This window comes from Magnolia sinica, chromosome 19, assembly GCF_029962835.1.
Source record: "Magnolia sinica isolate HGM2019 chromosome 19, MsV1, whole genome shotgun sequence".
NCBI lineage: Eukaryota > Viridiplantae > Streptophyta > Magnoliopsida > Magnoliales > Magnoliaceae > Magnolia > Magnolia sinica.
Genome location: NC_080591.1, coordinates 46,759 through 69,659, shown reverse-complemented (window position 1 = coordinate 69,659; position 22,901 = coordinate 46,759). Strand labels below are relative to the sequence as shown.

General features: G+C 36.9%; 1 protein-coding gene and 1 long non-coding RNA gene across 12 annotated transcripts in view; both read right to left on the bottom strand.

Moving 5' to 3' along the window:
- LOC131235089 (ubiquitin-like modifier-activating enzyme 5) overlaps nucleotides 1-19,870 on the bottom strand; it is a 52,740-nt gene extending 32,870 nt beyond the window's left edge. The window contains exons 1-9 of one of the 11 annotated variants that reach the window (XM_058232198.1): nucleotides 19,839-19,870; nucleotides 17,296-18,824; nucleotides 16,282-16,345; nucleotides 4,282-4,344; nucleotides 4,087-4,200; nucleotides 2,546-2,674; nucleotides 2,253-2,321; nucleotides 787-939; nucleotides 502-538 (exon numbers count right to left, since the gene is read on the bottom strand). In XM_058232198.1, coding sequence (XP_058088181.1) covers nucleotides 502-538; nucleotides 787-939; nucleotides 2,253-2,321; nucleotides 2,546-2,674; nucleotides 4,087-4,200; nucleotides 4,282-4,317 — 538 coding nt within the window. In that variant the 5' untranslated portion in view covers nucleotides 4,318-4,344; nucleotides 16,282-16,345; nucleotides 17,296-18,824; nucleotides 19,839-19,870. The other 10 variants (XM_058232202.1, XM_058232201.1, XM_058232203.1 and 7 more) reach the window with 10 other exon arrangements.
- On the bottom strand, nucleotides 5,523-14,446 carry LOC131235091 (uncharacterized). The gene is made up of 2 exons (XR_009165930.1): nucleotides 7,577-14,446; nucleotides 5,523-5,685 (listed from the first exon to the last, which is right to left on the bottom strand). It is a non-coding gene; the product is annotated as an uncharacterized LOC131235091 (long non-coding RNA).
- Nucleotides 19,871-22,901: the final 3,031 nt, after the last annotated feature.

Here is a 22,901-nt window from a genome sequence, read left to right as displayed (position 1 = left end):
GCAACCTCAAATTCCGACAGGTTCCACTAAAAATAAAAGGACCACACAATTTTCTTACTAACTCATATGAATCTTTAACAAACGGGTTGTGCCTAGCTAGAGAAACTCTTAATTACTTGATTAACACATGTCCATGTGTGACAAACAAGAAATTAAATAGGGAAATTGAATATTTGCTACCATTCAGGGGAAAAAATGATATCTTTCCTTGAAGCACCAACTTATTACAGCCATCGCATACTCATGTAAGAATGATGGGATATGTTCAATCATTTGCAATTTCATGACATGTGACTATAGTTTAAATGTTCCATATGATAAGTTCCAAGTAGGTTTCTCCAGGAGCCATGAAATTAACTCGTGTACAGCTTTTATCAGAGCTAATCACAGAATCATAATGTGATTTAACAGTATAAATATTGCACATCTAGAAATGAACAGAAGATATAATGCAGCAATTGTTGAGAGCTCAATCTAATGGTAAAGAACAATTTCTCTTACCAGACTCCATCCATGTTTGGCTCAGCTCGTTGCAAGCCTGAATAACCACAACTGCATCAGATACCAAATGCAAAACACTTAAACTATACTAAACGGTAAGGCATTCTTATCATAAATACTAATTCTGCACCAGATATGAAAAAGAAAACTAATTTAAAAATCCAGAACAACACCAGTCCAATCACCGGATAGGCACCAAGCAATTGTCAGTCCTGACGTCTAACAAAGTAAAAGCCTACAAAATGTAAAGAGAACTCCTATCCTGTTTATAGCAATTGCAATTACCTGGTTTACAACCATACGAGCTTCATAATTATCTACACAGCTCAAAACAAGATCAACTCCACTGCCTTTCTTACTTGAGCGAAAATTTCGACATGTTAGGCTCTCCATGAAAGTCTCGAAACCTTTGACAGTTGTGATGTTGAGAGTATAGCTCTAAACACAAATAAAACAATCACCATATCACTTGTTTATCTAAAAAACAACAAAAGATACATTATATGAATCAAAACAAACTAGAATACAATAGGCAAGTAAAATTCAACAAATAGTATTAAGTGATGCAGGAATCAATATATATCAACATTATATATTTAAAATTGTTACAATGAAGCAATTTGCACAGATCAAAGTTGTTGCCCATATAAGCTCACCAAAAGAATTTACTCTGGAATAAGCAAAAGATTCATCAGAAATAATGCTACCAAACTAAGTTTTCTGGTTTATCCAGTCTGTACAAAGATATGAAGTGCAACCCAAAAAAAAAAAAATTTGAAACTTGGTATAGATAGCTCATTCCTGGCAAAGAACTAAGATTGAACAGGTTTTGCTTCAGTTTTCTGGGGAAAACAGTATATGCATATGGTAGATATCACGAATTGTGCCACTCGCTCAGCATTCCCACACTCATGCCAAAATCTGTCCTGGCTCTAGCTGCCAGCTAATGCTACGTCGCTACCATGTGTTCACTAGTTCACCCTTTCCTTTTATAAACAAATAATTTACAAATAATAATAATAATAATATATATATATGTCGAGTCCCATTTAGCCAGCAAATGCATGACATTTGTAGCATTTGTTATCTAAAACGTAGCTACCATTAAAACATGAGCTAGAATTCAAATAGTACACAATTCTTAATGTCTGGTTCTCATCCACCTTATGGCATAAATGCATGGCAAGTTGGCAACCCAGACAATACCAATTACCCTAAAAAACAAAGAGCATACAAAATAACAAAGTGAAGCCCCATTGTTGAATGTAGCCCAAATCCACACTTGATTCCGCGATCTTAACAATCTGATATTGCTCATTGAATTTGGGCCTCTAAACATTTTATTTGTTAAATGCCAATTTGATAGCTAAATGGTGTTGAACTACCATTGTATCTTCAGTTTAAATCTTTAGTGTTTCAGTAAGCACAATAATCAATAACCTAAATGTGCATTTTGTTAAATGTAAGCACTTAAAGATTGCTTCCCAAGATCCTTCCATGGGTACTACTTCACTACATTCTTTGGTATTGCTACACTGCATCCACATGAAACTAAACACGAATGCACATTATATAGGAACACAATTAATAACATAAGCACACATCCTAGCATGATCATGGGACCTGTGACTGCATAAACAACACATGACCATCAAGCAATACGCAAAGATCTGAAACAATCAAGTCAAGAAAAAGGCAAGGACCTTAAACAAATAATTTCCACAGAAATAGATTCCTAGTTGAATTCTTACCTCAAGCACAACATCAGGATTAATTTCTGAAAGGGTCTGAACAGCAGCGTCTGTCTTGGTCATGCCAACCTGAGATGGAAAAGAGATAAGGTGCATAGATGTTAAGGGTCATATAAGTAGATTCTCCATCAAAATCATTTTCAGTGTTAGATGTGTTCATATATCTTCCATTATTATAAATCGCAGATTGTTCCAAGGGTTCACTACTTATGCAAGTTGTAGTTAAACTACTGTGCCCTCAAGCACAATGCATCCAGATGGAGAAAATTGACAAGATGTGGAAGAATGCATGCCTGCTCTGGACGAAAGAAGAGCCGATTCATGTTAGCTAGCTCCACTGTGTCATAATCATACAACAAAAGACGTCCTATACCGCACCTTGTGAGCATCTCGGCAGCAACACTACCTACGCCACCTATGCCCTGCGCCAACACAAGTGTTGGTAAAAAAAAAAAGAAGAAGCTGCAGCATTACAGTTCAATTCTCTAAAACTGGAAAATATCAGATAAAGTTAGGTCATAGCATTCAATACAGAAGATGCAAACCTTTTGCAACAACAAAGGCTGCTAGATTGCTCAAAAGCAACATATCCAACTGGCCAAGATACTTACATTGGTAAAGAGTCCTCTAGAAATAAATTTCAAATGAAAATGTAATGATTTGTGGTCCTATGTACTTAGTCACAAAACAAAAGCTGCAGATTCCCAGAACTAGAAGTGAGTCCATGAAATTGCAGGATCTCTGAAGGTTCAAATAAATCTCCTGCTTTATCATCATCTGAATCCTGCCAAGAACTGCATCAATCTGGATTCATCTTGCTGTGGTAATGATTTGTGGTCCTATGGCTTTTCCCCTGTTGTTTGGGATGACAGCTCGACATCCATTAGTATCCATTCTTCCTTCTGAATGAATTGACACACATCCATTCTTCCTTCTGAATAAATTGACACACGCACACACATGCATAGACTAAGAATAAATTTGTATTACAACTTAATCAACTATATGAGCTATAGTTCAGATCAACGAAATAAGGATCATCTAATCAACTATATGAGCACCAAACTATAATTTCAGATCAACAAAATAAGGATCATCATATTATCAACACAAGCCTTGTCTTAGTTATTTCGGAATAGCATCACACTCCCTGTTTCTCTCATCAATCCTATCTAAGGCCTACCCTGGTCCCTTCTCACCACCTTAATCTAAGCCCTTTTAGGTTTTCCTCTCTCAACCTCCTTTCAAGCCTTTCAACCCTAATCAATGCTCGCCTCTTTATCGAAGCCATCTTTGATCGCCATTACACATAACCAAACCATCTTAATATGCCCATTGGAACTTCACCTTGACTGCTTCATATGGCCTCATTATTGATTCTTTCCCTCCTTGTCTTCCCACATGTCCGTCTCAAAATCCTTACCTTAGCAACGCTCCGGTCATGTTGCCTCTAACTGCCCAACACCATCATCCTAGACTTTTGTGGTAAAAATAGCAATCAGGGTTGGAGACGACCCATAATCCAAATAGCACAATTCAGAAGTGGAAAGTTAGGTTGGCAATTTATGTAAAATTGAACCAAACCCTTGGAATTACATGTGTTTCCAATTGGAACTGAAACAATTATGGTCGTAGCTAGGGGACCAGTAGCTCATTATGAAAAGGAGTGGGACTAGCCCATATGATAGCCATTTCATCTTTTCTTTAGTTACTGCAATTCATTTCCAATGAGCATCTGCACTCGCCCCTGTATGGCACATGTCTCAAGGAGCTAATATATTTTGCATGCTAAAAAGATGCCAGGAATAAAGAAATGGGAAAGATAAATACACACAACTATGGCAACCGAGAATTCCCGTATCCTTTCATACTTCTCCACAATACCCATCATCTGAAGTGCCATAAGCCTACTGTAGGGGTTGCTGTCTACCACCTCAGCACTCATATCCTGCTTCCCATTTCAAACATGTGTCAGTGACCTCTTCATCAAACAATTTCAAAAGGAAACCATGTTACAGAGCATATATACCTTGACCTTGGAATGCTGCATCGATGTAGATATCATGAGACTTGCAACACGTTCTACACGTATCTACAAAACAGATTATGAACAATGTAGAACAGATAAAATGCTATTAGGACACTGAAAATAGCAACCTGAATTGGATAGTGAAAGTAAAAAAGAACGCCACTAAAATGCACTTCACATAAGTTTTATGGAGCATCACCCTCACTATATAAGTGCCAAATGTGTGTGGTGATTGGGACCATTGATCTGGTAGGCTGTCATGAGGATATGTCTGGAAGTCAAAGTGATTGGACAACTCAAACTATCATCTGACCATCCTTTCTTTTCCAGCTTTGGGCATTAAATGTGGGCCTTTCCTCATTTTTTGAATTACCTGTCCAGTTTTTCAGGCCGCTGACCAAAAGATTACATTGTCCTATCTTCTAACCTTTTAGGGATATGACCCATCCACATGTGGGATGCTTGAAGATGGACAATGAACATGCGGCATACACTGCATATGTGGGTGCTTGAAGCTGAATTTGGCACATGTGACACATGTGAGGTGCTTGAAGCTACATATGATGGCACGTGGCACGAGGAACGCCTTGTCACATTTGACACATGGGCACTTGAACTAGAAGCATGATTTGTGCACATTGGCACCATGTGGCATATTTGGAGCAATTGAAGATGGATGATGGCACATGTTGCATATTTGGAGAATTGAAGATGAATGATGGCACATGTAGCATGGTGCATGTGGGGTGCTTCGCACATGTGTGGTGCCAAGAAGATGAATGGTGGAACATGTGGCATATTAGCAAGTGGGGTGCAAGAGAAGATAGATGGTCGCACATGTGGCACAGTGGCATGTGTGGATCATAAAGAAAGATGGACAATGACTCATTTGGCAATTGACGCATGTGAAGTGATTGAAGATGGATGATGATAAATTTGGATTTAACTGTTGGAAACGCATTTTCCATCCACCAATGGAAAATGTCTTTCTTAGAGGTGGTGTAGGAAAATAAATTTGTTTATTTTCCAACAAAGATGGAAAGTGGGAAAAGAAGGCTACCAAAAATTCCACAAAGAACGGTTTGACAGACAACCGAAAGTGAGTAGGGAAACTATGTTTCCATTCCTTTCCACGAATCCTAATTGAGGAAAACACCCTTTCCGTTGTCTGTTTATGTAAATTTTCTAGAAATGCCATTTTCATTTTCCTCTCATTTACTGAAAAATACCTTTTTCATTTATGCCCGTGCTTAAGAAGCATCATTTCCAAGCAATTGAGGGAATAAAAAGTGCTCTATATGATAGTCACATGTAGCAGTAGCACCATCCATCTTCTAAGCATCCTACATGCAATGCTTTAAATAGCTACGCTATGTAGCGTGTAGATTACGCTATGTAGTGTAGCTTAACCTTAACTAGGGTATCCCAAATCGGTTACGTATCGGCCGTAACGGCCGATACGTAACGGTAACGGTGGGACCCGTTACGCGATACTAATCATAATGGTGGGCCCTAAAAAAAAAAAAAAACAAAAAACAAAAAAAAAAAACTCACCTTTTTTTCCTTTCTTTTCTTCTTCTTCTTCTCTTTCTTCTTCTTCTTCTTCTTCTTCTCGAGCAGCTGCGGCTGCGCCCGGCTGCGGCTGCGGCTGCGCCCTGCTACGGCTGCAGCTGCTTCTTCCTCTTCTTCTTCTTCTTCTTCCTCTCTCTCTCTCACTCTCTCGCTCTCTCTCTCTCAATCTCTTCCTCCCCCTTTCCCTCTTTTTTTCTTTTCTCTTCCTTCCCTCTTTTTTTCTTTTCGTTTCCCTCTCTGCCCTTTTTTTTTTTTTAATACTGATGTAGGTACGTGTCACGCAAAGACGCGCGCTGACACTCCTCGAGCTCCGAGTTGTACGAACGGTTAAAAGGAGATCAAAGTTATATGGGCTCCACAGTGATGTATTTATTACATCTACACCGTTCGTCTATTTTCAAAGATCATTTTAAAGCACCGCCCAAAAGATGACTTATATCCGGATATCATCTGGACCACACCAAAAATAGCAACAAAGATAATGATTTTCACGTTAAATAATTCGTACGCGCACGGTAGCGTTTATTTTCCATCCAATGTGATCAGACCCAAGTGGGGCCCACTATGATGTATATTTTCTATCCATATCGTCCATCCATTTTGCCACGTCATTTTATGTTAGGATTCAAAAAATTAGTAATATTCAAATCTTAGGTGGACCACACCATAGGAAAAAATGGTTATAGAATGCTCACTATTAAAATTTTCTTGAAGTCCACTGTAACGTTTATTTTCAATCTAACTTATTAAGTGGGTCACATTGACGTGGATGAAGGGAAAACACACATGTCAGCTTGATCTAAAACTTTTCTAGCCCTCAATAAATTTTTAACGGTGAACATTTAATTATTGTTGTTTTTTATGGTGCAATCCACCTGAGCTTTGGATGTGCCTCATTTTTGGGCTCATGCCCTAAAATTATTTGGCAAAATGAATGAACGTTATGGATATAACACATTCATCACGGGTGGGGCCCAAAAAACTTTGACACGTGTTGCACTTTACATCTGCGTCCCTCCTAATTCAAGCCTTAAATAATTGTACACGAGACATATATTAACTTAAAATTTGACAATTAAATTATGGACTGCAATTGCTAACTCACAATGCCAAAATCAAATTACTTAAATAGTTTTAATTATTAATTTGTGAGTTTTTATTTTTTAAAATAGGACCTTTTGATTTTATTTTATTTTTTTATGATTCACTATCCAATAAATGTCCACCAATTTATAAGTGGGATAATGACAATAAATAACATGAATTTGAGGCTGATTTGGAGAATAGATTGGTCCTCCAAGTCAGCCCCAAATTGGTAACGCCATCTACCTAAATTTAATTTCATTTTTTTTTAAAGAACTATAGGGAGAAATAATATCAAGTTGTTAAGTATATAAATTACATATTTAAAAAAAATTAAATATATGAATTTTGTAGTCAAATTCAAGTTACCTGGTTAAAAAATTAATCAGACAGTCCGATACAACTTCTCACCAAATAGTGGACCGTTACACCACCATAAACATGTTCCAATTTATAAATGAATGCATATTTGGAATGCTTAGAATATTCCGGATTTAATCAATATTTTTTCATATTTTTTTGGCAAAAAAAAAAATTTGCGCCGTTACGGGCCGTTACGCCTCCGTATCGCCGTTACGCCCCCGTATCCGTATCGGTTTCGGAGGGCACCGTTACGCCAACCGATACCGATACGGGACACTGTCTCCTTAACGCTCTACGCTACGTAGCTCATTAAAATAGCTTAAGTCACATGTAACCTGCACTACATGCTACAAACTATACCTTACACACTATGTAGCTTCAATACAAGTTATTTTTCACTACAACATTAAAAACAATTAAATTTTCATTAATTTGTTACATTTTTCTATTTTCAATATTTAAAAAAAAAAAAAAAAAAAAGATAATCTTTTCAACGCTTTTAGTAAAATAATATAAGTAACAATATTTAATCAGTTTCATTGCTCTTCTTTACCTTTATACTTAGTTATTGTCCTTTCCTATCACTTTAAGTTGAATTTGGTTGCACCAAATGTCATGCGGTTTTGTTAAATTTCATTATTAATCACTATAATTTGGTTCAAAATATCATGAACTTGGTGAAACCAAGTGCAACCTTGAATAAAAATCTAGTAGCATGTAGCATAGCTTACGCCTCACACTTCAGAGGGATGAGCGCTATGCTACGTGCAATTCACTATTTAAAACATTGCCTACATGTGCAACCATCCATCTTCAAGTGCCCCAAAAAAATATGCCACATGTACAACATGTGTAACCATCTTGAAGAATCGTACCAACGCCAATATGCCAAATGTGAAACATGTGCCACTGTCCATCTTTTAATGCATCACGTGTCAATGTGCTACACATCCCAATGTGCCGTGTCAACATATTCCACCCTCATCTTCTAGCACCCCACATGTGCCAATTTCCACATGCTATTAACCCATACGTGCCACGTGGCCTTTGACCATCCTTAAGTGTTTCACATGAGCAACATTTGCAACATGTGCCTCCTAACCACCTTCAAGTGCCCCACACAAATATCCAACTTCAAGTGGCCCACATGTGCGAATGTGCCCCATGTGCCACCATCCATCTTAAAAGCACCATATATATGCCCATGTGCCACCATCCATCTTAAAGCACCATACATATGCCAATGTGCCATGTGCACAAAAAGTACCACCGCACGACTTCATAATCATGAGCCCCACATGCCAGTTTACCAGAAGCCCCACTGAGTCACCCTCGTCTTCAAGCACCCCACATGTGCCAAATGTGTCGCCATCCATCTTTAAGCACTCGAATGTGCCGCCATCCATCTTCAAGCAACCAACGTGTGCCAATGCCTCACATGTCCCAAAGTGTCACATGCGACAAGTGCCATAATCCATCTTTAACGCACGCATGTGGCCTTCAATTTTCAAGTAAATTTTCACGAACAACTCTCTTTTTTTCAAACAAAATTTAGAAATGGAGGAAAAGTTTTTAAGATAATCTTGTTGAAAACCAACCAAGGGAAAGGTTTTTTCTTCAATCGAACTATTTTGTAGAAACAATGTTTTTTGGAAAGCACAAATAGAAACTCCTCTCTCTCTCTCTCTCTCTCTCTCTCTCTCTCTCTCTCTCTCACACACACACACACACACATGCGAGACACGCAAAAGCAATGACGTAATGGTAACAGGAGGTACACAAAAGCAATGACGTAATGGTAATGGTGGCCACCGTTACACGTTACGGAGGCATAATGGTTGTAACAGCTGTTACATGAAAAACAAGCCGTTACAAGGCTGATACAAGGTTTTTCCCAACCCAAAAAAAAAAAAAATTTGTAACAGTACTAGCCATTACCATTATAAAATATCATGCTCATGCACACATAACTCCCACACCACTCTCACTAAATCACACTACACACAGATGAACCGATTGATAACTACCCACAAACATATCCAAAACAGTTCTATAACTAACCTAAAACATGTTAAAAATCTAACAAGCCCAAATCAAATCTCTCTTTCTTCATCCCTACCACCCTCTATCTAGCAATGAATTTCATTAGGGGACTTTAGATCCATGTTCGGCTTTTCTTTATCTCACCAATGTCATGAGAAATGGTTTTTTGTCGGTAATATACATTAGTGGTCAATTTCTCTTTGATTTAATGTTAATGCCCTTTTTCATTTTTATGTTTTTTAAGCATTTTTTCATTCTTATGTATTTTAAGTATAATCTTTAGTGACTGACATGCTTTTCTCCAAATAAACCCATTTAACCATTTTAGTCACGTTCAATATGGAATGAATTTTTTAGCTACAATTTCAAGACAATGGAGCACATGCAAAGGAGCATACTAGCAACATTCATCATGGAAAACATTGAAAAGACTCAGGGCCCGTTTGGTAGCTGCAAAGCAACGTAAGTTTTTTATGAGTGTAATTTTCAATTAGAAATAATAATATGAAAGGGCCCAATTCATTAATGATCAGATGCCCTAACGCAATTTCCCCTTTGTTTTGAGACACCGTCCTATGGGAAAATCAAAGGAAATTGTGCATAAGCCCGCCAACCCATGAGTATCTCGAATTGGCAAGCACCGCTCATAATAATAAGACGTTATCCATCCTGCCAACAAATGCTATGTGTTGATTAATCCAAAATCAGCTTCTATTCATCTCTTAGGCTTTCCCATCCCCAAGTCAAGCTCTCCCACGTTCCAAACATGATACTTCTAGAACTCGACTCCCAATCGTTCGTACTCGGCCATGGCTCTCACCTTGATTCCCATTTGTTTGAAGGCAAAAGTGATTCTTCTCTTTGACGTCTATTCCCACGGGGACGTTTTAATCCTGAGGATTGCTACTTCCAGGGAGGACAGGCTCATTTGGTTATGGGATTGCTAGCAAGCAGCAATTCTCAATTTAATCCATGAACCAAAAACTATCCATTTCCGATGATATGTGCCTGCATATTGCTTAGCTTTGCTTTCTGCAGAGAAATTTCATCATAGTAAATGCATGTTACATGTGATTGAATGAAGCAAAAAGCTTGGATCATCTGCTCATCCATTGTTCTTTCACCAGGGCCATTAGGAATTGGTGTGTTCATCAATTTAAAGAGGCATAAGCTTTATTCATCTCCTTTTTGAAGCATGGAGTCTTGGTCCCTTTAGGCAAAAGGGAAGAGTATTATGGAGGCTATATTTTGCAGCTATCCTTTGGGTTATAAAGGGAGGAAAGGAAAAATCCTTGATTCAATGGCATAAGCTGCCACAATCCCCGCCATTGTCTTTCGAGTAAAACATCTTGTTTGCAGTGGAGATCTCAAGCCTTTTCACCCCAAGCAGCCTTGAAGTAGTAGCTTCTCATTGGCTGGTGCTCCTTTGTAATGCACTTGCATTGTAATGCGCCTTTGGACTTCCCTTTCAAATAAAGCCTTATTTAATGACAAAAAATTTCCTTATTTCATATATAATTTACGAATATCAATTCGTATATAAAATTGTATCATGTATATTTAGTGTTTGGACTGGAGCTACACGCTACTATCATGGGCTTAAACTTATGAGCCATACTATGACAGAGAGTAATTGAGCAAAGACTAAGGCATGAGACAAATATTGTTAGTACACTTATTTGTGCACCTTGTCTGTCAATCACGTGAGTCCATGTGGCAGGGAGTCAGTTGAGCCCTTGGAAGCTGAAGACTGAAGACACAAAAGGACATGAGCAACAAGAAGCAAAGAACAGGTATATGAAGTGCCTTGGTGACCCTTACCCTTGACCCAAAACAACATTTAGCCTCTAGATGATTCCAACCTTTATAGGTAAACCTTGTTTGATCATCCATACCCTTAGAAGCCAAAATTAGAACAGGATAAGTAAGGGAAAAAGAGGTGTGGGCTGATGTGAAACAAACTGCCCAAACAGCAGCCATCCAGCGATCATCAATCGATCGATCGAGCGACCCTCGATTGATCGGGCTCGAGCGATCAAACAAGGCCAAAATTGCCCGATGACATATATGGCCAAATTAAAAGCCATCAAGCAATTTTCGATCGAGTGATTTTCGATCGATCGGTTGATCGATCGATCAATCAACCTTGAGCGATCAAACAGGGTCAAAACTGTCGGGCAACATATCTGGCCAATTTCGAATTATGTTCGATCGATCGATAGCTCGGTCGATCGATCAACAAGAGCCGTTTTTGCCCCTTTTTTTACCGTTGGAACTTAGTTCCTATATATAGGGTATTCGGTATTTGAGCATTTCAAGAAGTTTTTAGTGCAATAGAAGGCTAGATGTTTTCTCACTCAAACCACGCATACTAGACCTCTAATCCCATGAGTTCCAAGTCATCTTCCTAGAAACTAGGCGAATCCCGTAGGATTTCAACTATCCTATTAGTTGTAAGAGATTCTACCAACCTCCCATCACCTCAGTTACCTCAATGGAACATCGCATGCAAGATGTTTGATCTTTGAGCTGAAGCATAGGCAAGCATCGGCATCATCAATCAAGGGAGCAATTGAGGAGCGGATTCAAGCATGGGAGAGCTTTGAAGAACGACGCATCAATGGAGCTCGATTCGATAAGTGTCATGCATGAGTCCATACTCTCTTTCCTTGTGTGGGATTGAGGGTAAGAGTTTGTTACCCAAACTCAATAGGTTCTTGTGTAGAATCTAGGTTCTTATGTAGGGTCGAATTCACCGGACACGGGTGTGTACGTGTTAATCTCCGCGAGAGCCTCCGATGGGAGCAAACGTAGGTTTTTGGACTAGGAGAGAGGTTGTTAGTTAGCCGATAAAAGACCAACTAAAGTCTCTTGCGGAAGCCTCCAATGGGAGTATACGTTAGGTCCTTGTGTAGGGTTGTAAAGGTTAAAGGTGAACCTAATCTAAAACCTTCAATAGTGAATACCAGTACACTCAAGGAGAGTGCGTCCGCCGGGAGTGGAATAGGGAAACCAAACCACTATAAATGCTTGTGTTTCGAATTGTCAATGGAGCACATTTCTAATTATACTTATGTGGTTGTTTAGTTGAATTATATGTATGCATGATTAGACGAATGCTAGGATTGGAATAGTTGACACATTCCACACACATGTACACTATCATTTATAAACTAGGTTCCTAATTGATATATCTTGTGTAGTTTATGTGATTGGACCTACTATTGGCTTGGAAGCCTTAGCATTAAATTGCCTTAGTTCAATTAGTAAATTAGTTTAAGTTAGGTAATTGTGTTTTAATTAGCAAAATTTTAAGTGGTCCTATTCTTCCCCCCTAATGGATAGGAATACCTCAAAGGTATGATAGCCTAAAATATTCCATCCCTTTAATCAATGGCTTGCAAATAGCCACTTATAGAAAAGCTACAATCATGGTCTAGAGAAAAGGGCCAAAGATTAGACGTATAGGATCTATTAATTAGAAAATTACTTTGGTGAATTGATCCATTGACATGGATTCAATGAACCAAGATACATGTATCATGAACCTATAATTTCTCATAAGACTATTCATGGTTTAACAAACTATTTACAACTTTACTACTTTTTTACCCAAATTCTTTTCCTTTCTTTCTTTCTTTTTTTTCTTTTTTTTTTTTTTTTTGCCTTAGTTTTATGTAGGCATAGTTATAGAAAGTTACATCCTAATATTTTTATAGATTTCTTTCTAATAAGTAATACTGCACTAAATTACTCAAAAGAAAGGTGCATCATAACAGCTGTTACGTAATGGTAACGGTGGCAATCATTACGCATTATAGGATCATAATGGTCGTAATCGCTGTTACAAAAAAAATGAACCATAATGCCTTTTACAATCCATATTGTAACAGTAACAGTGGTGGCCATTACGGCCAGTGTTTGAAATATCGGTATCGCGTTATGTATCGTATCCTTGGGATACAGATACATATAGGTTATCGCACGGGATATATCGTTTGTATTAGGTAATTTATCGAACTTTTTGGGAAACATTAGGAAAATAGTTGAATTTTTCAATGAAACTTCAGGGATTGTTAAAAAAGACCTTAATACACACTTCTAAATAATAATATCACAAAAAAGAAGTGCACGTAATAGGTTTCAATGCGCTATCTAACTTCACTAATGCAACTATATTCATATTGAATACACGACATTTAGAGTGTATGTGTGATCATTTCATCAAACGCTCGTAAATACTTCGAAATTAGTCTCAATTGACAGCTAGTTGAAGGGAATTTCGAAGAAAAAATAATATTTTAATAATATTCTATTAATTTTTACTTTAAAAATTATTTTTATTTTCTGAAAATTGACGAGGACTTAACAAACCAATAGATCAACCCTCATACATGTTTGATTTCATGTTTGTAGTGCAACATTGCAAGCAATTTGGGAGAAATTGGAAAAAAAAAAATTTGAATTTTTCGCAAATCAGACCACCTACACTCAAATGTTGAAATTAGAGTGTATGTGCTGATCATTTCATCAAATACTTCGAAATTAGTCTTATTTGATAACTGGTTGAAGGAAATTTTCAAAAAAAAAAAAAAAAATAGAGAACATGAAGAACCAATGGATATCGAAATCAAAGCTCTGACTCCATGATTTTTCATGCAAAACATGAAGAACCAATGGATTTATAACCATTTGACATCGAACATAATGTTTTTTTTTTTTTTTTAAAGATCCAAAATTCAAAATGCTCACTGGATCGAACATGTAAGATATATCGGCAATACATGTGTGTTTCGTATCGCACAAGTGGGATACAAGATATATCGTGGGATATATTGGCCGGTATCATCGATAGTTAAAACAGTGGTAACGGCCACCATTACTATTACAGAATAACATGTCACAAAGATATTATTAGTTAATAGATGTTAGAAATTATTAACTATAATCCATAGAATGAAGTTGGCTCCTAGAAATTTTATGTAATAGCTATTAGATAATGCTTGATTATAATCAACCTACGTAATAGTCTATTACATTACACTTGTGAGAATTTTGTGCTCTTGTTGCCAGACCCCAGCCCGGATAAAGGAGAGTTGCCACTCATGTCGGGGTGTTCCTTGTAAACAAAGTGCCGCATCAGAACTTGGGTGTAGTGAGAAATGGGCAAGGGTTGGCTAGGCGTTTGCTGGAAGTGACACACCACAACAACATCTACTACGAGAAGTAGGCAACAGCTCCCACGGCATTCCAGACGCATGCAGTTAAAGAAGCTAATCTAGGAGAATTGGATTTGTCTTGCCACATGCAATATAGGAACATTAACAAGGAAGAGTTGGTAGCTACAATGAAATGAAGAAATTAACATAGCTTGCACTCAAGAGACAATGTGTAAGGGGCCAAAACTAGAGAAATTAACGGATATAAAACTTGGTATATAGAAAGAACAGTAATAAAAATGGGGTAGTGATAAAGATTTAAATGATAAGTTCGTAGATGCCAAGACGGTAAGTGATAGATTTTATTACTAAAACTTATGTTAGGAGGAGAGAATCAATGTTTTTAGTGCATATACACTGCAGTCTGCAGGTAGGGCTAGAGGATAGACTTAGGAGAATTTTAAGCATATGCATGGATAAAGAAGTTCGAAGAGAGGGGAGGATAAGACTTAAATGGTCATTTGGGTGGGGGGAAGGAATAGAGGATATGAGAAGATACATGGAGAATACGATTTTGAAAGAAAAAAAGAGATGGGTAATGTTATCCTTGATTTTGCTATGGCATACAATCTAGCTCTAGCAAACGCATACTTTAAAAAGAGAAACGAACATTTAATAATTTTCAAAAGTGAATCGTATACCAGCCAAAATAGATTTCATTCCACTTGGGAAGACAGAATATTTAAGGATTGCAAAGTTATACCAAGAGAGAATTTGACTACGCAACATAAGTTAATGGTTACAGATGTTTACATTAAGAGATAGAAGAAAGGTAGTGAAATTAATAGGAGTTCAAAAACTAGGCAGTGAAATTTGAAAGGAGAAAACAATATTTTTTAGAAATAAATTAAAGGAATGTATTTCTTCTACCAAACCTCGGTCCTTACTAATTCAAGTCCATGTGGTTCTTTTTTGTTCCTAATGGCCTTAGACAAGGAGACCTATTTCTCCTTATCTCTTCATCCTAGAATGGGAAGACTGCTTTACAAAGATTTTGAGCACCCCATTTCATCAAATAAAATCCAACCTCTTTGCTACCCTAAATTTCCAAATCCCATTTGTCACCTTAAGGCTATGGATGGCATCCTTTATTCATGAAATCCATAATCAAAGGAGATAAAGGCCTTCAAGACCTTCAAACTTATTAGATCAGTGCATGCCAAGACATAATACTCATAAAAAAGCATTTTCTTTGGTAAAATGGTTTCATTTTTGCATGTCAAGTGGGATAATCACCCACTTGCTTAGGTTGGATATCCGTCTACCCAAAAATTGTACCCTTCAAACATCCACCATAGGCAGGCATGGGCAATCTGTACCTGTCAGACATCTACCTAGGTAGGCATGGTTAATCATACATCTACTTCGTGAGTAAGCTTGCACTATTTTGGGCATCTAGTAACGAATTTATCAGGCGTAACCATTCAGAGAGATCCCTCAGGAACCCAAGCACAAGGTGTGGATGCAGTCAAAATGGATGCATGCAATGCATGCTCAATTTCTATGCATCAATATGTGTAGATCAATAGATACATCTCTCTTTGAGAGGAAATAACGAATTCCGGAATATCAAGGATTTGCATGTTCGCACGTTCAAATCATAAATCATATGGCAAGAATCATCTAGCATAAGCAATATAACATAGCAACCATATCAATCACAACCATCAATTCATCTCTCTTAATCATACAGATATGAGACACGTTTGGATTCACTCACCTATTTGTGGTAGGGTCGAATCCTTCAAATAACCAGACGTGTTCAAAAACTATACTTCAAATCCCTATGAAGATAATTTAGCATACCATAATTCAATCATATTATTCCAACAAGTGTGGTCCACCTTTGATTCAAGCAAGATGACCCAACATTAATTCTTAAATTTAAATTTTGGAAAACAACATGGATTGTCGATCAATGCAGTCGATCGATCGAGATATCTCGAGGGTCCTCAATCGACCGATCATGGATCAGTAAAATTCAAATTTAATTCTCAAAGTCTCTGGACACCTTTGGTCATTCTCGATCGATCGAACTAGGTCGGATTAAATCAAGTTGCTCACTGGACAAAAACGGTTAACTTCGGTCAATATGTTCAATCGATCGAGGTTCTTGACAATCAATCGAACCTCAATGTTGATCAATCGAAACGGATCACAAATTATGGTTTTTGGTCTCTGGACAAAAATCGACCTCATCAATCGATTGATCGAAGTCGGACAGGTTCTGTTACACAATCTGGTTTTTCAAAAAATTTAGGGTTTTTCTTCTTGTTCCTTGGTTTTAATGATTCTCATTCATCATAGAGTTAGGTCCAATCCATCCAATGATTTTTCTCATAGTCGAATTCGAAAAACCAAATGATCGATCAAAACCAAGATATCTGGAATCTAAAACTAGTAGTTTAAAACTGTTTTCGACAAAACTAATATTAACCATATGATTCGTAGATCATTGTGAGAAATCTATTACCAAATCAATCTAAGATTTGAGGGTCTAACATGGTTTGACCTTGTGATCCGTAGATTCGGCTTTCCTTAGACTGAGACAATTGGATTTCTCACAGTGGATCATCCTTGTTACAGAAACTCATTCAAAACCAATCTCTATCATCCAAACTTGCCGACAGATCGGAACAATGATCATAGGATTGGTCTGTTCCATTCATTATTCAGATATGGGGTTGTTAGTTTAAATTCCAGAAGTAAAACAAGGAATCTGATAGAAACTTACCGGCAGAGGCTTCTCATTCGCAGAGCTTCTCTCCCTCCTACGGCTGCTTTCTGCAAGAATTTCCCGCAGATCTTCCCTTTAAATAGAGGAAGAGCCCTGGATCTATAAGATTCCACCAAGGTTTTGAGGATTTTGCCAAAAAAAAAAAATATAACACTTGTGGTGTGGAGAATTAATCCACTAACCTATCCCTCTACCGAGAGTGCTCCTACTAACTTGGCTATTTGCCTGGTTCTATTAATAAAGGAAAAAAAAAAAAAAAAACAAATTACTAATTTTCTTAGTCATGGTCTCTCAAGTGGGTCAAAAAAATCAGAGTCGTTACAGGTGGCCTTGGAATTATGGCATGAATGCCCCCATAGCCACACCATGTGAAGGGCAATGACATCACAGGATTACTAGAATAGAAATTTCCCAGATAACTAACAATATTGAAATCTGCCACAACAGCTGAAGTATCATGTAGATGTAAGGGTCCATCACCAATCACCTTCTTGATTTTAATCCCAAGCAATTGATCATGGAGAGACGGTCTTCACCCACCCCTTGAATAGGCTTGGGCGATCCAAACCATTAATCTAATGAACCGTTTCCTGATTCATCAGTCCATGCAAGTGGGTCTCATTGTTGGATGATCCAAACCATTAACCCAATGAGCTCCCCTGTGCATAAGGATGTCTCAAAGGTATGATAGCCTAAAATGTCGCAACCCTTTTATCAATAAATTGCAAATAGCCACTATCAGAAAAGGCTACAACCATGGTTTGGAGAAAAGGCCAAGGGATGGATGTCTAGGATCATCAGAAAAATACTTTGGGCTTTCCTCGTCCATAGTAGGTTGCATCGTTCAATAGCATTGTTAACCAAATCATGGACCCAATTTACATGGGATTGGATCCATCAAGATGCATGCAGCAAGAACCTATAATTTCTCCTATCGCAATATTCATGGTGTAATAAACGATTTACTACTTATAAAATGTGTTTGCTTATTCTTTTTTATTTATATTGTTGTCTTGGTTTTATGTAGGCATAGTTGTAGAAACTTACATTTTAATATTTTTTTAATACTTTATAATATTTAATACAAGACTGAATTACTCAAAAAGATATTATTAGTTAATAGATGTTAGAAATTATTAGCTATAATCCATGGAATGAAGTTGGTTCCTAGAAATTTTTTATTATATTAGATGTTATTAAACTCGTTGATTGTAATCAACCGGTGTAATAGATTATTTGATAGCCCTTGATTGTAACCAACCTATGTAATTGTCTATTACATTGCACATAAAGGAGTTTTGTGCTATCATTGCCGGTCCCCAGCCCAGATAAAGGGGTTGCATCAAGTTCACAGTCAGCGTCAAGTTCATGCCATAACTTTCATCATGAATTTGAACAATATGACATTCCAAACTCATGCTATGGCATTCCCTATAAGCGAGGCATTGCATCAAAACCCAGGTGCAATTAGAAATGAGCAAGGGCTGGATAGGGCGTCTCTCGGAAGCAACAAACCGCAATAACACCTGTGAGAAGTAGGCATCAGTTTCATGTCATTCTGGATGCACATGGGTAAAAAGCTAGTCCAAGAGAATATGATTTGTCTTACCACATGGAATATGGAAACATTAAGAAGGAAGAGTATGGAGTTAGTAGCTACGATGTAACAAAGGAGAGTTAATAATAATATAGCTTGCACTCAGTAGACCAAGTTAAAAGGAGCTAAAACTAGAGAAATCGTGGGACCCAAATGTAGATAGTCATAACCCAAAAATCAGATTGGTTCAGAAATCCTAACCTCTTACTAATGGGCATGTGTAATTGCTGACTGCATGCATGAACCATCACAATTTGCCAGAGTATAAAAGGACTCAGAATAGAGTGACAATTTAACTAATAAGAAACGGTGTGTAAATCATCTCTACAGAAATTCAGTCCTTGCACCCATCCATCTGGACCATTCAAGCGACCCCTGACCAAATAGTGCACCAGTCTAGTTATCCTAATTATTGGTTCAGTTTACTTGTGGACTGCCGACAGGATAGTAGGTATAATTGATCGGTTTGCTTTTTTGGTTTCAGCCCACCAAAGAGAGGCGGTCCATTGATTGGGTAATCCCATTCAATGGGCACGTGAAATTCATGGCACCAATTTTGAATTCGTAGTTTCTCCAGAGTATTATTACTACAAGTAATAATTAATAAACACAGAAATTATATCATGCCGGATTCATGATGTAGATGAAATCAAACGGTCCAAGCCATGGCCCCATGTAACTCTAAGGGGCCGTTTGGATGCCTGTAACTTGTGTAAAATGTAAGAAAGTTACAGGTGACTTTCTTACAGTTTGTGTTTGGGGGAGAAATGTTACACGTAACAAAGTCTCAACCTGTAACTTTCTATCAGGTGAGATTGCAAGAAATGTAACAGAGGAATTGGGTGTTTTTCAAGTCACAGGTTACTTTGTTACAGGCAACGGCTATCCATTTCGAATTTGAAAGAGGGTGGTGGAAACGCAGCTGCATTGAAAGTGCACCTACCTGCTCTGACCCAACGTGTCTCTCTCTCTCTCTCTCAGCGGCTCCTTCCCTCTCTCTCTGCTATGGCAAGGTGAGCCCTAACCCTTATTCGTTTTTCTTTTTTATTTTTTCCTCTCCTTCATTTTTTACTTTGCGCAAGTGCGGAACGGGGCTGTTTGGCAGGGGCGGTTTCGGACGCCTAACTGCGGGGCCAACAGTGATGTACTTTCCTTACATCCGCACCGTCCATCCGTATTGAAAGCTCATTTTAGGATATAATCCAAAAAATGAAGCTGATCCAATCTCAAGTGGGCCACACCACAGGAAACAATCTTAACTAAATTCCTACCGATAAAAACATCACGGGTCTACTGAGATATTTATTTTCCATCCAACGGTAGCGGTTTGCAAGTAACTCACTAGGCTTAGCCTACTGAGTAAACTCTGTGAGGTCCACCGTGATTCATGTATTTTATCCGCTCCGTCCATCCATTTTCCCAGATGATATTAGGGCTTAAGCCCAAAAATGAAGCATATACAATTTTCAAATGGACCACACCAAAGGAAACAGTTAGCTTGAACTTCTACAGATGAAAATTTCTCGGGGCCACGGAAGTTTTGGATCAAGCTTATATTTTTTGTTTTCCATTCATCCGTGTATGTATAGTCTTATAAACAAATAGGATGACAAATAAAAATTATTACAGGGACTAGAAAGGTTTCATCAGTGGAAATCATTATTCCAACTGTTTCGTGTGGTACGATCCACTTCTCCGTTGTAAATGCTTCAATTTTGGGCTTAAACCCTTAAATTAGATGGAAAAATGGATGAACGCCGTGAATAGACCACATACATTCAAGGTGAGTCTACCTGAGTTTACTCAATATGATAAGAGCTTACTGAGTAACTCAATACGCAATCCGATTTCCCATCCGACCGGTTGACAAGGAAATTGGATCTCTCATCGTACCGAGTAAACTCAATTGACCCCACGGTGAATGTACATGATTTATCCACGCCATCCATCCATTTTTCCTAACTCATTTAATGGGTTGAGACCAAAATTGAAGCAAATACAGAGCTCAAGTGGATTATACCAAAAGAAATAATAGGAACAATGATTTCCACCATTGAACTTTGCTAGGCCCCACAGTGATGTTTATTTGTCATCCAGCCTGTTCATAAGATCATACAAACATGGCTGAAGGGGAAAATCAAATATAAGCTTGATTCAAAACTTTTGTTACACCCGAGAATTTTTCAACAATAAAAGTTCAATTCACATTGTTTCTTGTGGTGTGGTTCATTTGATCTTTGGATATTCTTCTTTTTTGGGATCAAGACTTTAAATTATATGGTAAAATGGATAGACAGATTGGATATAGTACATAAATCATGATGAGCCTTAAAGAGTTTACTTAGTACGTAATCTACTTCCGTTGATAAGGTAACAAAGATTGGATGAAGATACCAAACAAATATCATCTCAATCCAAAAACATTTGTGCCCACAAGAAGTTTTTAATGGTCAATTATTACTATTTCTTATACTATGATATACATGAGATTCAAATATTCTTATTTTTTGCATCATGTTCTAAAATAAGCTTTCAACACGGATGAACAATGGGGATGTAAGAAAAGTACATTACAATGGGCTCCATAATTTGGGATTTCACACACCTCGATGGATCCATTTAAGTTTGACTAGCAACGTTATCCAATAACTATATCACTACTAGTTGTTGCTTTGTAAGAATACTACGCGTTTCAAATTCTTTGGAAATAGGAAGATTTGATAAATGATTATCTAAAAAAAGTACACTCGCAGAGAATATTAAATTAATAATACTATGTGTCTTCTTACGAGCCATAACTCTTATAAAATAAACTAACATACGCAATTATATATATATATATATATATATGTGAATGTATATATGTATATATTACATGTATATGTATATGCATATGTTTATGTGTGTGTATATATGTATATGTATATACATATATATACATACACATATACACAAATATACATACATGTATACATACACATATACATATAATATATACATGTATACATATATAAATATACATATATATATATATACACACATATACATATAAATACATATACACCTATGCATATAAATATATATATATATACCTATACATATATTTATAAATACATATATACATGTACACACACACACACACATACATATACATATGTATATACATACATATACACATATTCATGTCCATATATATACACACACATATACATACACATACATATACATATATACACACACACATATACCCACTTGCGAGGAAGCTCAAATCCTCTAGGTATAGCATAAAAAACCTAAGTATATAAGACTCAGCATGTTATATATGTAGAATTAACTCAGTTTATTTGACTTTATCATGCGTGTTAATGTTAATTATAATGCTAAAAAATAATTAAATTTATAAACTAGATGGACCGCACCACATTCAATAGTAGGGATATGATCTTAACCATAAGTGTGTGTTTGGGCCATAGTATGCACATTTCATTAAACATATTAAATAAGTGCAAATCTCTAGGATGAATAGAATACATAAAAAATAATGCCTAATAAAAAGCTTGGGTAGGCCATACCATGTGAACATATAACTTTTATAATAAATTTTACAATATTTTGATTGGTATGGCGTATGAAAACTTTTCTTTAGACTTATATTCTATAATAAAAATAATGTTTCTCACTTAATGATTAATTTAGCTTAAGAATCAGTCTAACTAATTATCTAAATGTGCTCAATAAAATTACATACTTTTATATAAAAAAATTTATGTAACAATTTGATTTTTAAATAATTTTATACTCAAAACTTAGGTTGGTGTGAATATAAAACATATTACCTGTAACTAACTTACAGGTTATCCAAACACAAAAATTAAGTTAGTTACAGCTTACACCCAAACAGGATTACCTGTAATTTTCTTTCACATGTAAGTAGGTTACATGTAACTTACAACTTAAAAAACTTACAAGTATCTAAACGCAACCTAAAAGATTTTCAATACTAATA